At 44.2% G+C, this 17,755-nt stretch overlaps 1 protein-coding gene across 3 annotated transcripts in view; it reads left to right on the top strand.

The window, feature by feature from the left end:
- The window catches only part of ARIH2 (ariadne RBR E3 ubiquitin protein ligase 2), a 31,982-nt gene extending 16,413 nt beyond the window's left edge, over positions 1–15,569 (top strand). For all 3 annotated transcript variants that reach the window (XM_017820597.1, XM_017820595.1, XM_017820596.1), the window contains exons 3-15: positions 725–792; positions 2,460–2,523; positions 4,852–4,999; positions 5,517–5,638; positions 6,549–6,658; positions 7,681–7,798; positions 9,251–9,301; positions 9,401–9,422; positions 10,921–11,072; positions 12,127–12,270; positions 12,619–12,687; positions 13,629–13,712; positions 14,190–15,569. In XM_017820597.1, coding sequence (XP_017676086.1) covers positions 725–792; positions 2,460–2,523; positions 4,852–4,999; positions 5,517–5,638; positions 6,549–6,658; positions 7,681–7,798; positions 9,251–9,301; positions 9,401–9,422; positions 10,921–11,072; positions 12,127–12,270; positions 12,619–12,687; positions 13,629–13,712; positions 14,190–14,261 — 1,224 coding nt within the window. In that variant the 3' untranslated portion in view covers positions 14,262–15,569. The remainder of the gene's footprint in view (positions 1–724; positions 793–2,459; positions 2,524–4,851; positions 5,000–5,516; positions 5,639–6,548; positions 6,659–7,680; positions 7,799–9,250; positions 9,302–9,400; positions 9,423–10,920; positions 11,073–12,126; positions 12,271–12,618; positions 12,688–13,628; positions 13,713–14,189) is intronic.
- The last annotated feature ends 2,186 nt before the right edge of the window (positions 15,570–17,755 follow it).

Here is a 17,755-nt window from a genome sequence, read left to right as displayed (position 1 = left end):
AAACTAATACATAGAAGTGAAGGAGAACTTGTTTGCTTGTGCCCTTGTAGCATGACTTTAAATGTCATGTTGCAGCATTCTGGAGGGTGCTCGGGCTAGCGCGGACTGTGCTGGTGCTTGCCAAGAGTCCACGTAATGCAAGCAGCTCTGCATGGAAGCAGTCCCTGTCACAGTAGCTCTCTATCTTCCTATTCCAATCCAGTATGTAACTTCTCTGCAGTGAAGGGCTGGGAAAATGTTTTGTGTTTTCCCCATACCCTTTGCTGCCACAGCATCCCTGTGATTGCAACCTGTTGCTGCTTCTCCAGCTCAGTAAGTGGTATCTGTCTGCCCTGAGGTTCTGACTTTGCACATTTAATGAGGATCCTGCTCCCAGTCTGATCTGGGTCTCCCAAGTGGTGACCACAGTGAGGACTCAATGTGGGGCTTCCATGAGCAGTTAAGATAATCCAGTGAATTCTCGATTCCTTCCTCTCTGTACTGTCGTAACTAAGTATGTGAGTTAGTTGGGGTACATCCACGCTTCATTCCAACTTTTATATTGCAGATGTACTGGCTGTGAGCATCGTACCTGGCAGTTTAATGTGAATTGAGTATCACTGGGATATTGTACTGAGTTTGTACAACGTAGTTTTAAATGAAAATCATAGCCCTAAGCAGAGGTGTGGCTTCAAAATGTCCCAAACTTGACTTTTTTTTTTGTTTCCTTTTATTTTCCACTTAGGTATCACATGCTGTTGCAAAGCTAGTATTAGTTAGTTTCCACTGGCAAATCTCAGAGATTTTGGAAAGGTAAGTGTAAATAGTCTTATCTCTTTTGTGCTCAGTGCTTTTTTCCCTGGCTTTGCAGAAATGCTCAGGGTGCTCCATAGGTGTTTTTGACAAGTATCTTTGGACCTGAAAGCAGGACATGTGGTCCATTCCAGAGAGCAGAGGAAAAGCACTGATTTGTTGAGGCTGCACTGCCTGCAAGAAATTTGTAAACAGGGAGAGGGGAGTGGTGGTGAATGTCTTTCAGTTTGAGGAATTACTGTTATGCTTGGAACCCTGTAGATGCATTTATCTTAAATTTTGAGATAACAGATTGAGAGTACTGCATCTATTTTTATTTAACAAATAAAAAGATAACATATGTTCTGCTTTGAACATAGAAGCCATAAGTCATAAAGGAGCACCGAACCTATGCTGATGTGGTCTTTAGCAGTACATCCACATTGAAGTTTTTGCTCCTTCTGACTTAAGTGATGTTTTTTTCCCAAGCTGATTAGTATTTGGAGAGCGGGAGAAGATGGTGTGAGAGAACTGAGAACTGCAGCCCCCTTGCTTGATCAGTGTCACTGTAACAGTCCTCCAACTGATTTCAGAAGCAGGGTTCAGACTCTGCCCAAACATATGCGGGAAGTGTATCCAGAGGCACTGCTGGCTGGCAGCCCCTTCACTAAATACTGGCTCAGAACTAAACATTGTCTGAAAATAGAGAGAACATCAGCGTGACTCATTCTGCCATGCCATTTTTGGCCCTGTAGCCAGCAACTTCATCCAGAGAACGTATGGAAAATGCATCTCGTGTATGGATGTTGTTGCAGCATCTTTGGTAACTGTCTCATTGGTTGCCTGAAAGCTTTTCTCTGGAGGACAAAGAGGGTGAGATTCCCACAGAGCAGCTCAGGGTGATCCTGCAGATTAACTAGTGAGATTTAAACAGGAGGAAATTTGGGGAAGAGTTTATTTCCAAAGCTATGACTTTGCAAGTTGTTCTCTGGCTGATCTAGTCCTCAGACTTCTGTCTTGGTACAGTGACATTATCAAATGAAAGCTTGTTAGTACAACTAAGAAGTGCTAATGAGCAGGGGGGACTTACAGCATGGCCACTATAGTGATGCTGCTATTTCTGAGTTCATTGATATAAACATTCCTCTGCAAGGGAAATCACAAACAGCAAAATGTGTTTAATTCTAAGGCTGCTGATAGACAGCTTCATACGCTTAAGGGGTGCTAATCTCTCACTGAGGAAATACTTAACTAGATAATAAACTGGAGTTAAAGTGAGACTTAACCAGGCTAGCTTGATTTTACAAAGGAATAAGAGACAGACAGGAGCCTCACTGGAGTGTATTATTGTGGACAGTGCTTAGGACTGCTCTAGGAGTGTGGATAGAAAATATTAGCTTCAAAAATAAATGTTGTGAAAAAATAATCACCAAGAAGGATAAGGAAAATGTTAATCCATTACCAGGAGAAGTATTATTCCTGTTTTTGAAGAAACTATCATAAAGTTTCGATGAGAGCTCAGCTCTCTATATGAGAGAGCCTCACACAGGACACATTTCAAATTTCCATGTTGAAACCTACCCTACCATTTGCACAGAGCCAATTATTTATTCAGGCAACAAGGATCAATTTAATAATGCCGAGTGTATTCAGAAACTGATTTGATCATTCTTTAATTGCCTTTTCAGGCACAAATCTAATGCTGCCCAGTTGCTAGTAGAAGCACGAGTTCAGCCCACCTCATCCAAACATGTAAGTATGATAACTATCTCAGTCTGTTCCCTTGGCAGACACTTCTGACCCCCCTCATGGGGGATTGCATTACTAATGGCATAGTCTGTCCCATGTTAACCCTTTGCAAACTCAGGTCTGATACCCTAATTCAGTGCTGAGTGTACCTTTTAATGAGAATGCCTTCAAGAGATATCTAATATTTAAATAGCTGCTTTGCTATTGACTTCCAGGTAGTGTTCAAGAATTACTTTCTTCAAGAAAATTAGGATCATTTTTTGACTTGAGTGATGGTACACAATGGAAGGAGCACAGTGAACGGGCTTGGCTGCCTCTTCCAATTCTGTTCTCTGTAAAAGACACTCAAGGGAAGTTTTGGCTGCACAGAGTGAACAGAGCTTGTCTGTGGCTGGAATAGAGATTTTTTTTTTAATTATTTTTTTTTTACCCTGCAGTGCTCAGCTTAGGGATGGTTAAGCCGAGTCTCCCAGTGAGTGGTGTTGCTACTGAGCCAGTCAGTACTGATATGTAACCAACAACTTGTGTTTTGCAGCCAGGGCTACACAGGTCTTCAGATATTTCCCCCCACCCCCTTTAAATAGAAACATCCTGTCGCATGTTACAGATTTCATTCGCGGTGGGTGTCTTGGTGCAATGCACAGTTACCCCAAGAACACATTGCTATGTGTCAGATTTTGAGTGATAAAATACTACATCTGGGAAACACACGTTGGGCTGGGGGGGAGGGGAGATTTTAAAAGCCTGGTCTGGCATCTGAGTTGTCTTGTAACTAGCAGACAGTGAAAATACTAAAAGAGCTGACAGGAGTGACTCAAAATAAATTATCTGCCTAGAGTCCAGAAAAAAAAAATCTTTGTTATTTGACATACCTGCAAATTAGTCCATATATTTTCAGATATGTCTGAATCTTTTGTCAGCTCTCACTTAAGTACCCCCCACTGCGATGGTAATTTCATTTTGGGCAGAAAGATATGGTTAAAAGGTTGATTTGAGTCTTCACAAACTTGGTTTGTTAGGCAATTCACTACAGTCTATTTGTGTGTGCTAGGGCAAGCTGCTCTGTGCTTTGGCTTCCAGTGCAGAATAATGATATTTTGGGGGCAGATGCTCATAGTGAGTGTCTGTAGAGGGACTGACTCCACAGGGAGAAGCTTTAGTGAGCTCAGAGAGGCAGCTTGTGAGGGTTTGAGGTAGCACTTGTGCTGTTCAGGGTGAGCAGCTGATCCAGGCGATCAGTGCAGTTTCAGACTCAGTGAATCTTGTTCTGGTCAATAAGTGAGGCCACTTAGAACAGTCATATTATTTCCTTTTTCACGTGGCCATGCCATAAATCAAGCTGTGTCAGTCATGTGGCTGCATATTGTGCTGCTGCTCCTCCATGTCTCTGGCATACAGAGCTTGGCATGGAAACCGATGGCAGTCTCACACCAGCTTCTCAACAAGTGGCAAAGGTTTCAGTAGACAAAAAGTGATTATATGGCTTCTCTGTGAAAGGAGAAATTGGAACATAAGCTCCTGCTAACAGCTTCGTAGAGCCTTGTTTTTGATGAAGCTGTGCTAGACCTGGTTCTGCAGGTCCCAGGGGTGAGCAGAGATGTATTGAAGGCTGGATCTGTTGTCTGGGGATTAGCTCTGCACTACCCAGGGGGAGACCAGACTGCTTCTCAGTGGTTTGGTGAAGCAATAGCAGAGTTATGCCTGATTTGAAACAAAGCTTCTTAATCCTTTTCATCTGAAGGGATGATGCCTGCTTTGCCAAATGTAGCATTGGCAGAAGAGAAGAGATAGAAAATGATAGTCTGAGAATTCCCTTTCCTTTCTGTATGAACACTTTACATGCTACACTTTCAATTGCCTCTCCTGTTACCCAGAATTGTTGTCCAGTAAAAGGACATTGCTAAGCCTGCTTCCAGCTATAGCTTCTCTCCAAAGCCTGTGGAACAGTGATAGTCTGGTCCAGCTAACAAAGAATATCAGTAAATCCAGGGAATGCCTAATAAAAGGATGTATTTCTTCATTTTTCAAAGAAGACGAGAGTAAGAACCAGAAGAGTAAAGGTGAGTTCTGGATAGCACTAGTTGAGAAGCAGGAACAGTTCAGTACTGTCAGCCTGTTGTGTTATGAGTTTAAAGAGGTTTTTGAGAAGGACTGACTGTTTGGGGCAGTGCAGCACCTCAGCACACCAGCTGCTTATGAATCAGTTCTGGCCTGGAGCTCCCCTGAGATGTTGTCACAGCGAAGATGAATGCAGTTGTCTGTGGATGAGGTGAAAACACTCTGGGAGAGCTGGGATGCTTTCACTGTAATGCTGATTTGTGTCTCTCCCAGGCAATGGTACATTCCTCCCACCACTGCGCGGTGTGCATGCAGTTTGTCCGGAAGGAGAACTTGCTCTCTCTGGCTTGTCAGCACCAGTTCTGTCGCAGCTGCTGGGAGCAGCACTGTACAGTGCTCGTCAAGGATGGTGTTGGAGTCGGTGAGTTCAAGGTGGACACGGTGCTGGGTCCATATTTGCCATGCTGGCCATTCTGATGAGTCAAGAACATGACTGTAACAAGTTAGAAGCTGCAAATCTGCTGCACCTTGAGTTTGCATCTGTGATGATGTACTGTTGCAATGCCCCTGGAGTGCTTGTAGATGCAAACATCTGTTCCCTTTGTCTTGGGTAGAAGCCAGTAGTTGCCAGAGTTGCTTTGGGCTTTTTGTAGCCTGTCTTTCATGCTGGCATGGCAGTAGCTTACAATTTGCTGATTTAAATGTCTGACCTTGTGAATACTGATTGAAGCACTTACTGGTTCTGGGTACACATGCACCCTGTCATCTTTTGCTACAGACAGTTGGGCGTCAGCTTTTCAGCAGCCCCTGATTTGTTTCACAGTTGTGTCCCTCTTGCCACAACAACAGATGGCACCTAGGAAACTGTTGAATGCTCTCTGTGCATTCACTCCTTGGAATAAGCTGCACTGTGCTAAGATGTTGCTTTCTTTTCTTAGGGGTCTCCTGCATGGCTCAGGACTGCCTACTTCGGACACCAGAAGACTTTGTGTTCCCATTGCTGCCTAGTGAAGAGCTGAAAGACAAATACAGGCGCTACCTCTTCAGGGACTATGTGGAGGTAGTGGGTTTTTTCATTTTTAGGATACCCTGGCTCAAATCACCAATGACTTGCAGAAATTTTGTTTCAAGTGTCTTGCATTTTTGATTAGAACTGCAGTAACTGCAGCAAAATTGTCCTCAATAGACATGATGTGGCAGCTCCTGTAGGACAACCTCACTGGCAAAATGCTCTAGCAAGTTGCCAAAGTAAATTCTGCTGTAAGGTCACCCAGTAACTCCTTGGCTGGTGCTTCAGAATTCTCAGAGTGTTGCAGCTGAGAATTTCAAAACTTTGATCTGATTTTTCAAGTCCTTCTTGTTCTTACATAAATATTTTTAGGTTCTGAAAAATAGGTCCCTCATCTTAGTGTAGCCCAGCTGAATTGACTTGCTCAATTACATTTTGTATGAGGTATTTTGAAATTAAAGCAGCAGTTGTTAAGGCTAAATGTGCAGGAGTGTTCTGGTGACTGGCAACACTCAAGAAGCAGCGATGCAGTATGAAAGAGTGGTGTCACCTCTCCTCAATAAAGATACCCTTTGGGAAGGAATGGCCACCACAGAAGAGCAACTAAATAGCCTCTGTGAGATAAGGAGAGGATGGGAAAAGAGCTCAAATGGAGTAAAATTGTTTGTTCCTGTTGACTGTTAGTGGTGTCTTAATGGTTGTATTGCTGTGCTGACTTGGTCTGTAACCCTCCATTTGAATTACGTGTTCTAGAGAAGCTGTAAGTAACTAATAAATGTCTTCAGTAACTAATAAATTAGGAAAAGGAGGATCTGTTCTGTTAGCCAAGACCTGGTGACAGTTGTCAGTCTTTTTCAATAAGAAATAACTGACTTGTATGGTTTTGAGGATAGGAGTGTTTAAAGTTGAACAGATTTCTTCTGCACCCACTGCTGATCTTACCCCCTTGGTGTGCCCACAGAGCCATTACCAGCTGCAGCTGTGTCCTGGTGCAGATTGCCCTATGGTCATACAGGTACAAGAGCCAAAAGCCCGGCGAGTGCAGTGCAATCGTTGCAATGAGGTCTTCTGGTAAGGAACAGAGAAGGTTAAAAATCATGGGGGGAAGTGTGTGCTGTCCTCAGAGCTGCTCCTTTTGCTTGCCAACAGCTTTGGTGTGTAGAAGCATGTTCAATGCTTTGCTAGAGTTGTTTGTAACTTGAGTTAGCTTGAGTAATTGGACACTTGGGGTCTGACTTCTGCAGGTGGTCAGACGTCCCCTCGCTCCCTAAACTCCTTGGAAGTTGGGTTTCTGGCAACCAGGGAATGCAGGGCTTGAATAATCAAGGGGTTACAAATCTAACATTCTCACATTTTGGCTTGGTTACAAATTTTCCTCCAGACATAGTGACTGATAGAGATTCTGGTAGTGAACATGGAGTCCTCCCTACTACCTGCTGGTATTAAGATTTTAAGTTTATTACAAGAGTTTGACTCCCAGAGTGTCTGGGAGACATGTTTTGAGACTCATGTGAGAACACATTTCTGCTGAACAGGAATGCTAATGTTCCTTGTCTGACAGAAGTGGATGTAGGACCAGAGAAAAAAGGTAGTTTGCAGAGCTGCTGAAGTGTCTTCTGCTCCTGGGTCTCTAGAATCACTGCTGAGAATGTCTGTGGAGCATAATGCAAACAGTTTAGAGAACCAGCTTACTGGTATCTCCATGCAAATGGTCCTTACTCACCTGGGGCTGTCAGGTCATGTTAATGCGAGTACCTGATATCTGCCACTAGAGTCAAGCTACTTGTAAGTCACTGGTGTGCCCCAGGCCTCTACAGTCATGTTAGAGGAAACATAGGTTCTAGGTAGGGACATGTCAGCCCTCAGACACATGACATGTCAGAGAAAGCCTCAGTTCACTTTCCTCTTGACTCTGGTTTCTGCACAAGAGGGTGGGGGAGATGTTCAGCCTTGGTCTTTGCACTCTGGTAATACACAAGAGCATTTGCATCCCTTACTGGGCCTCCCAGATTTTGGTCAGGAAAACCTCAATCCTTGAGTCACTTCCTTGGAAATCGATGTGTCTTTCTCTTTTTTTTCTCCCCCCCATTAAGCTTTAAGTGTCGGCAGATGTACCACGCGCCCACGGACTGCGCTACCATCCGGAAATGGCTCACCAAGTGTGCGGATGACTCTGAAACAGCCAACTACATCAGTGCTCACACTAAAGATGTAAGGCCAAGCACCTGCATGTTATTTCTTGTCCTCTAGCCCTGCCTGGGAAGCAGGATGCAATTCTATACATACATAGCATTGTGTTCTGCTTTTTCACGGGCTGCAAATTCTCACAGCTCCCTAGGGACTGTCAAGAAGCTTCTGTCAGAAGCTACTGTCATATGTGAACTAATTATGTTCCTATGCCTGTGATATAACAACTGAGTGCCTTGGGAATGCTTTGTATAGGAAGCCCAGCTGCCCTTCTGCAGTAAGGACCTGGTGATCTTTATTCCAGACCTGGTGTGAATGTCTTTGGCAGCCAGGTGTGCTGTCCTCCCACAGGCAAAAGAATTGTGACTACTTTGAAATGATCAGTGGAGATGTGTTTAAAATGGAAGGAGAGGGTGTAGTAAGTGTGAAATCAGTATCAAATAAGGCATCAGGGGTGCTTAAGCCTGAATAATTGTGGAGTACTGTGAACTGGAAGGTGAGGGAGATAAAGTCATGATTTGTCAAGCACAGCAAAATGAGGTAGTTGAACTCTGTAAATTAGGCATGAGAGTATTTCTAGTAGATTTAGATCCAAGACAAAAAATAGTTTACACATTATGCACTCTAGCCTACCTATAGAATTGACTTTAAAATTTATAGATATACTACCTTTATCCTCTAAATTAGCTGTCCGAGATTTGAACTTTTAATGTCTTGGGGATTTTGTGGCCTGACTTCAAAACAGTTCTTAGCTGGCATTTGAGCTACCATGGCCAGTGACAATTGTGACAGTGCTGATTAGCCTGTCTAACAGGAGAAGGTGTCAGCATGTGATGGCAGTTTCTGCTATCCTCACTTGTAGAAATAAGGTTCTGTTATATCAAGCATTCTTCTGGCATACATTTTGCCTGACGTGAAAATTTATGAAAAGCAGCAAAACTCACTTCTTCCATTGTACCTGTGCAGGCCAAAAAATGTAGCTGGACTCTCTAGGGTATCTGTGCAGTAAGGATGTGTGCAGCTCTCTATGGTCAGCTAAAGTCTCTACCCCTAGCTGAGTTGTCATCTGTAAGTGGCTGCTGAAGGCAGGATATAGTGTCGATTACCTGCAGTCCAAGTAGCTGTGGAATCTACTGTAATACATGAACTAATTATGTCCCTGTGCCTGAGCAAGTGTTAAGTGGTAACTCAGCAAGACCTCCAGTCTTACAAGGAGTAACAACAGCAAATTTGTTTTCTTGAGCAAATAGTTCAGTGCTGCAGTGTAACTTCCCTGGCTTTGCCTTTCTATCTTCTTTTAAATGGAGCTATCAGGAATAGATGGGAGGCAAAGTATAAATGTTAATATTCTCATATATGTGTATGCATATGTAAAAAAAAAAAAAAACGGCAGAGAGGAATAATCACACAAGTGCTGTCATTCTTCAGAAGGCTGCTAGAGACAGTTGGATCTAACAATTGCTTCTGTTTCCTCAGTGTCCCAAGTGCAATATCTGTATTGAAAAGAATGGAGGCTGCAATCACATGGTGAGCAATTCCCTGAACACGTCAAACCTCCCTTGTTCTAAGCAGAATTTCCCCCCCCCACTTTGCACTAACTAGTGCTTCTTGTCTCTTCTTTTTCAGCAATGTTCCAAATGCAAGCATGGTGAGTTGGATTTGGAAGCAGTTTTCTCTGCAATGTTTGTCAGTGGTGATGGTCTCTTCTCTTTTTTTGTGATAGGAAAACAAATTTTGAACATTCACTGAAATATTTTCCCCCTAGTAAAAGGTGAACAGGACATTAGTTACAGACTTCTGTGTGATAGTTTTTTTCCCCACTGGCTGTGATCTCAGCTGGGTTCTGATTCAGTGCTGGTTTGGCTCCTGCCCCTGACATGTCCATTGTATAGAGAAGTCTCCAGAATATTAACAGTGGAATCCATCTCAGAAGAGAGTATTAAATGCTTTCCATGGAATTGTTTTTGTCATCAGCTGAAAATACTGTCAGAACTGAGCGATTTACTCAGATGAGCTTTTCTTCTGCTTACTGATGGAAATAATGAGCTTCAATCTAGATGAAACTGCAGGGGCTGTGAATTTTTATACGTAGCTGTTGGACTTCTCAGTCCGCTCCTGTTCAATTAACAGCCTGAGTGTCTTTGGCTCATTGTGTGGTCCTACAAAATGACAGCCTGTTCTTGTACTTACTTTTTCATGGCAGAATTAATTTCTGTTGCCTTGTAGCGAGACAGTTGTATTCAGCCCTCTGAGTTAAGTGTGCCACTAGAAACTGTTACACTATCAGAACCTTATTGGGAAGATGATTAAAGATTACTGTCCTCTCTCGTTTCCTTTGCTCTGGGGTTCTCAGCAGCACTGGACGTGCTTTGATGGAGCTCTGTGACAAGGGTGAGCAGGCAAGTGCCACGGTACCATGGGAGCTAGCTGGTGAAAGCTGGTGAACTCTGGAAATGCAGACTTCTATTTCTTTACCATGAGTAACACAGAAGTGATTCTTATTGTAGCAACTTAATCTCCATCTTTTTTCCTTCCCAGTAGAACACCCACAGCCTCGCTCTGAAATCAGAAAATTGTCACGTGGGTTTTGCTGTTGCTCTCTTTTCTTCGCTTTCTTCCCAATTCAGCAGCTTCTAACTTTGTGTTATAAACCCCTGACATCTGACATTACCTGGGTAGTTCCCTTCTGAAGAGAACTGAGGGCAGACTTTCTTTTGCATGAGTTAGTTCACTTTTGGATGTGACTGTTTATGTTTTGTTTAGACAGAGGTTTGCATGGGGCAGTGGGCCATGGTGGGGAGGAGGCAACTCACAAAAAAGACTGCAGCCTGCCTCTTCTTTAACTTGGAGTGACAGCCTGTGCAGGGTGCAAGTACGATTCTGTCCAGTGGTCTTGGTGTACAGGATGCAGAACTTCAGGATTTACTTTCCACAGTTGCATGGGAGGCCGTACAATTAAAATCTTCAAGGCAGGCTGGTATTTTTGGCTCACTGTTGAGTTCTGTTATGTAAGATGATACAAAATGTGTATGTTTCTTGGCTTAGCAGAAATATCTGAAAACAGATGGACTGTGTCTCCTGAAGCTTTTCTTTCTCAGAGGTTTTTTTCTGTGCCTCACAGTGGTTTTTTTTGCTGTTTTCTGCAGACTTCTGCTGGATGTGTCTGGGAGACTGGAAGACTCACGGCAGCGAGTACTACGAATGCAGTCGGTACAAAGAGAATCCTGATATTGTAAACCAGAGTCAGCAAGCACAGGCCAGGGAGGCCCTTAAGAAGTACTTGTTCTATTTTGAGAGGGTAGGAGACATCTCCTTGGCCAGAGCTGCTGTAGCCTTTTAATGCTCCCTGCCTGGTGCAAAGGTCATTGCCAGCAATCTCCGTGCAAGAAACTGCCCAGAGAGAACCTGTGCAGAATTTTCAGGCTCTGTTCTTCACTCAAAATCCTGCCCTGTGAATCCCATTCAAACCTATAATGTCATATCTAAAGAAAATCATATTTGTCCTATATTCCCCTGTGCTAGAGAAAATCAGTATTACTTGTATGCCACTGTATCATTTACCTGCAAGCTGAGTGCTGCTGCAGTAGATAGATATTGCTCCAATCATTTCCTTCCAGGACCGGGGAACTTCAGTTCCTTGAAATCTGTCTTTATAGAGAAAAAGAACTAAATAAACTCTGCCATGTTCAAAGCTCCATGTGCTCTAGCAAAGTTTTATTAAAATTTCATGTAATCACATTTTTAAAAGTTGCATCTCTGTCCACTCAGCAGTCTCCATGCACCTGGCCATGCAGAGCAACTCTACAGCAGCATCTGTAGAAGAGAGTGTGGTAGAGGTTAAATACTGGTGCATTTCAGTTTCCCCATTAAAATGAGTTTATTCTTCACAGCATGAGCCAAGTCCTGTGGTAAAATAAATATGTTCATTCCTGGTTCTTCAGAACAACAGGCTTTGGGAAATAGCCATGTTTACAATGTGCACATGGAAGTTGGATTTCACTGAGCCTGTGTTAAATGTTAATTTAAACTCTTAACCTTTCTATAGAAATCCTTTAAGTAGGGGAATCGCCATGTCTTTCCATCTTGTTAGGCACAAGGTCGCTGTGTGACCAGAGGGCATTCCCACTCGGAGGAGCTGGGATTGCTCCCTGCTCTTTGCTGCTGTCAGTCTGTTTACAGCCTCTGCCACTTGCTACTGGAGGTGCTGCCTTGCCGTTCTTTCCCACAGCATGTCTTGCCTTGCTGGACTCCTGCCCCACTCCAATTTCTGCTTGCTAGAGCTTGTGCTTTTACAGCAGTAGTACTCTGTTCTCATGCCATTTTTTCTTTCCCTGTCTCCCCACCCCTTGCAGTGGGAGAATCACAATAAAAGCCTACAGCTGGAGGCACAGACATACCAACGAATCCAGGAGAAAATCCAAGAAAGAGTTATGAACAACTTGGGGACATGGATAGACTGGCAATACCTACAAAATGCTGCAAAACTACTTGCAAAGGTGGGTAATTGTGTCTTGTTTGGCGCAGAGAAAATACAGACCAGAATGCTAAATTCATAGTACTGATTAAGGAAGGAAGTTTAAGGGTTGTGGGTATGTGGGGTAGTGCCTCTAGTCTAGGACATGAACTAGCCAAAAATCATCTGGTATTGTGAAGTTATGTTTCACAGTGTACAGAGCTGCACAAGTTCTTCCAAGGAAGGTGTAGGAAATTCCACCATGAAGTGTCCAATTGTCCTTGTTAGGAGGTAGCTTCTTAGCCTGTAGTGACCACACAAATGTGACTCTGCTGACTTCCAAGTCTGAGACTCTTGTCCTTTTCTCTCTCTTCCTTCCACACTTGGGCAGTGTCGTTACACCCTGCAGTACACATATCCATATGCCTACTACATGGAGTCTGGTCCCAGAAAGAAGCTGGTAAGATGTTTTGCCTTTTTTTTTGCTGATAAATTTTTGAGGTGTAGCTGGCAGCATGCTGGGCTGAATTCCAGAGCCTGGCAGTATCTGAAATATTAGTCCTGAGTTTGAGGTAAGGACAGGACAAATAGGCATTTTTGCACCTTCCCTCTTCACTTTGAGTTGACCAGCAGCTCTGTCATCTGATGCATTACATTATTTTCCCAGGGGACTTCACTGCACTTTCACTAACAAGCCATTTATCCAGAATGTTTTGAGGCTGGGAGTGTGCGTTTGTTCCTTGGTAAGATTTATCACAGTGCTATGGGCCATATTTCATATGAAGAGCTGCTGGAGGAGAGCTTTTCTAGCCTTGGATCAGGGTGTAGCTTTGCTTTTTATTCCCGCTGTAAGTTCCTTTGTTGCTTGGTACATCTCATGGACTGGACATGTACAAAAATAACCCTGAATTCACTGAAGAGTTTTTTCTTAGACTCGGCTGTTCTGTAAAACCTGTTGTAGAATCTCTCCTCATGGGATCATGTGTTCTCTGAGGCTGTGGAGAGATGTTCTTTTCTGGATCTGACTGTGCCAGTGGAACAAGTTGCTGCTCCCAGCAGCGGTTAACAATCCCTCCACTCTGCCTGCAGAGCTGCTCATGGAAGTGTCTTCTGACCTGTTTATGGCAAAATGAGCTGAGCTAGGAGATACTTGTCACTTGCCGTGTTTTTAGGCTGACTGGGTTAATTTTGAGTGATACAGGTTGGGGAGTGCTTACACAAGAAACTCCCAGAAGGGGTGATGCTGTGTAGCTGAAGGTGGATAAGGAGGAGACGCAAACCTGCTCTGCCAGCAGAGCTGTCAGCAAAACACATTTGTCTGCTCCTCAAGTGTGGTGTGTGGTATGAAACTGCTCCACTAAACTAGTTTCTTGTTGCTGTCTCTAATTTTGCTCCTTGCAGTTTGAATACCAGCAGGCCCAGCTGGAAGCTGAAATTGAAAATCTCTCATGGAAGGTGGAGCGAGCAGACAGCTATGACAGAGGGGTGAGTGTTCTGCTTGCTTGAGCCTGCTGGCCAGATTTTGTTTGCTGGGCTTAACACTTCTGCAGGAGCACTGAGGTATTCAAGTGAGAGTTCTGAGAAACTAGATCCAGAAACCACCCTTAGGCAGCAGATGTTGTAGAAGCGGAGTGCTCACTGCTTATGGAAGGGGAGGGCGGGCTGCAGGGAATCCTGCAAAGTGAGATGGGACATACAGAGCTCTGGAAGAGGCTCCAGGTATCCCTCTGGTGAAGAGCAGATACCTTAAGTGTGTAGTGGTTTAGGGAGAGCAGGAGCCAGGCAACTGCAGAGGGAGCCCACATCCCCAGATCCAGCAAGAGGATCTGGGATCTTGTGATCCAGAGTGCGTGTGAAGTGTGACAGTTGGTGCTTCTCACGTGGAGTGTAGTGTCTCCCTGAGGAAAATGAGCTCTTCTCCGGAAAATGTGTGCTGACAGTTTGTACCTTCTGTTTTACCAGGACTTAGAGAATCAGATGCACATAGCAGAGCAGAGACGGAGGACCCTGCTGAAAGACTTCCACGACACATAAGACAGGAGGAAGTGACGAAGTGCAGGGGTGAGAGCAGCGAGTGAAGTGATGGCAGCTTCACTGGGATAAGCAGGCACTGCCTCTGGGAGAACACGGCCAAGGACAAAGCCACCCCTCCCCTTGCAAGTCAGACACATGCAAACACCACATCTTAGTCCAGTTTGTTCTCTTATCTTTCTGTTTCTGTTTCTGCCAGGCTAGAGGCCAGAGCTCAGATTGGCATATTTCCTGGGCCATTTCCCTCCTGCCTTTGATGGTTTCAGAAGGGGAGGGAGTTTTTCTCTGAATGGCTGTTAATAGTATTAGATCGTTACAGTTTATGTAATTTTCAACGGTTGTACAATTATACAGACAAACCTTAGAATAACACACAACCCTTTTTAAAAATAAATTGGCAGTGGAGTGTTTTTCCTTAATCTGCTTGTAAATTTAATGGGCTTTTCCCCCTCTCCCTTCCTCTGACCCAAAAATCCTCCTAGGCTCTGAAGGAGGTTACAAAATATCTCAGCTAGATTTCCCGATGCTCCTTTAACCAGGGCATTGTAGCATTGGCATTGCATGAGGAGAGTGGCTGGTGTTAAGGGTGGCTGCTGCTGTGTCTGGCCCTACAGTACCAGCAGTGGCTGTTATTCAGTATGATTACATGTGACATCTCTTGTCTTGTAAATCAGCTGTGCAAAATCCAGCTACACAAACAGAAGCAAACAGGAATTTCAAGGGACAGACCAGGTTAACACTGGAGGATATGCCTTGAGTTTGAGAGAAATTGAGAGAAATCATATTCTGCGTTTGATGGATTTTAGGTCTTCCATGTAGATTTTTGCTTTACTTGTTTTTGTGGAGAGGATGTTGTATTGCCAAAGCGAATGATGAGGGACTAGTAGCATACAGTTGTTAATCAAGGCTTGGGGCTTTTGCAGAGTGAAAGAATCCATGTTATAACAGTGCCATGCAGCCTGGTAAAGATTATTTGTGCCTCCTGGGTAGCATGGCTCAGAAAATTTGATTTCGTTCATTAAAATGAGACTGAATACCACTACATTATGAGGAGGAAAGATTATGTACAACACACTCCCTGGCACGTGTTGGCAATGTGGACGGGCACTTGAATTCAGGTGCATTACTTGTGCAGAGCCTGCACAAAGCCAGGCAGAAAATTAACTAGCAAAATTAATTTATTTGTATATTAGTATTGATGCTGGTGGGGACTTATCAGAAAATTGATTGTTAGGAGCATGTGGAGCTTTTTTTATTAACATTCTTTTTTCTAATGTAAAATATACACTAAAATAAAAATATGAAAACCTAGTTCATCTTAGTAGGGGTTAACATGAAAAAGATTGCTTAGATGCTGATCCTTGCCTTTCTGCTACAGGAAGCAGGCCACATGTTAGGATTTCACTGGCATGTGTGTCACCTGCACCAGAGCTTGTTGTTTGCAGCCAAAAAGGTGCAGCCGGAGTCTGATCTGAGGAAATCTTCACCTCTGTGGGGAACTCACTTCCATGCTGTATGTGGAAGTGTTGCCTTTGATCTATCCCCGTATTGTTCTTATGCAATGTGACTTGATAAAGATTAAACTGGAGGGGGGAAAAGTGCTAAATTTCTGCATGTCAGAATAAGCTCACTCCACTGTTGGAGCCTCTTTCTTGTGCCTGAGACACATAATCCAGGTATTTGCAGCAGGTATAATTGGGCTGATGGATTTTATCAAGTGATGCATCAGTTTAAAAAAGGAGTAGCTGCCATAGGAACTAATTCTGTCGACCTGCTTGTTGTACACAGCAGAAAATTTCAAACTGAGAGGCCTTTTCCTTCCTCCCTTCCTTCCCTGGTGTGGGATGTATCATCAGGGAACAGGGGAACATACTGTGAGGAGTGGGGTTACAACAGAAGAGGCTGAGGGTAGGGAAGGGTTTTGGAGAGATGCCCCAGGGAGTGGGGCAGGGAAGGGAGTCTGGTTTCTGGGAGCAGTGCTGCTTGCTGTGCAAGAGATCTCCATAGCCATGGCTCCTTGTGTTCCAGCTCTGTCCTGTTCTGGCTCCCCTCGAGGCTGGAGCCGTAGAGGTAGATATGTCCTTGCTCCAGCCACTGTCTCCTGACTTCATTCCCTCTGCACCCAGCAGCAGCCTCTTTGTGCCCTCCTCTATATTCTAGAAGTCAGTCTCTTCCTTCCTCTCCCAAATGATTGTCAGAGTCGGGGCAGGCTGCACCCACAGTAAAGGTTTGCTGAGACCCCAGCGGTTTGCAGTGCATAGAACCCATGTTTAAACTGTTCTTTAAAAATGTAATGTGCAAAGTACTGATTAGGATAAAAGCTGGTGTTCTTGTTGTCAAACGTAACTATCTTAATACCTAATCTCTTTGCAGAACAGATATGTGGAGTTCCCTAATCCCAAAGAATTATCACTTCTGTTACATAATTGTCCAGCTTTGAGCTAGATGAGAATGGGGTTTTGTCTCTCTCCCTCCCTGCCTCCTTCCCTCCCTCCCTCTCCCATGCCCCCACAAAATGCTTTGCTATGAATCCTTGTTTGTTGACAAGCCAGGCTGTATAGCTGTGGCGAGACTTGCTGAACAGGCTGCTGAGATGCTTGGCTGAGGAATAGTAATAAGGATTGCACAGTGCACCCCCTAATTCTTTCAAATTTTCTGAAACTAGAACTTTGTCAACAGTTCCATTTATTTTTAAACAAAACAAAACACCCTTTCTGAAGGTGGTGAAAGTCCTGGGTTGCAAGCACAGATCCTGTTGCTGTACTCTGGGAAAACAACAGGACTTGCTTTTGCAGCCCAGGCAGGGCGACTTCTGTATTGGTGTCGTACAGGAAGTCGTGGACTCCAGGACAAAACCTGCAGAGCACAGGGGCTGCTGGCTTCACGTGTAAGGTGGCTGACAAAGCTCAAGAGGCAGGTGACGGGAGGGAAACAGGTTCTCAACACCCGAAGACAAGGCCAGTTTCTTCCCCTCTAATAGGTACATGGCCCTCTTTGAGTCAGCAAGGTTACATGGATGTAGGTGAATAGAAAGTGGCTCAGGAGCCATTAATCCTGAGGTACAAATTTCCCTTTGATGTGTTACTGCTACAGACGTGGAATGTTTGCTCTCTTTTTTCTTTTTTGCACTTGTTTCCAGCTCCTGCGCCAGCCCAGCGCCTCTCCATCCTTGCATCCGGCACTCTTTTATTTCGGCTTCGCTTGTGTTGGTGCATTGGCTGCCTCATCTCTGATAGTCCTCAGGCTTCCCAGACTGTAACAGAACGTTTTCTACTGATACCATAAACTGCATGACTGCTGCCCTGGGCGCGGTGAAGGTGCCGTGTCTGCCCGCGGGTGGGGCAGCAGGAGGTTTCTGTACTATAGTCTTGCACTCTAAATTTTAGACTTTTTAAGCAGGTGAAAAAAAAATAGAACTTTATTTTTAAATGAGGCACTTGTTCTGGGAATTCCTTTCCTGGCCCCGATCTGGTTGGGGTTGTTGGGCTGTGTGTCTG

This window comes from Lepidothrix coronata, unplaced genomic scaffold (genome assembly GCF_001604755.1).
Source record: "Lepidothrix coronata isolate B3197 unplaced genomic scaffold, Lepidothrix_coronata-1.0 Scaffold84, whole genome shotgun sequence".
NCBI lineage: Eukaryota > Metazoa > Chordata > Aves > Passeriformes > Pipridae > Lepidothrix > Lepidothrix coronata.
Note: the sequence above shows the minus strand (reverse complement) of the source record. Positions and strands in the feature narration are given on the sequence as shown.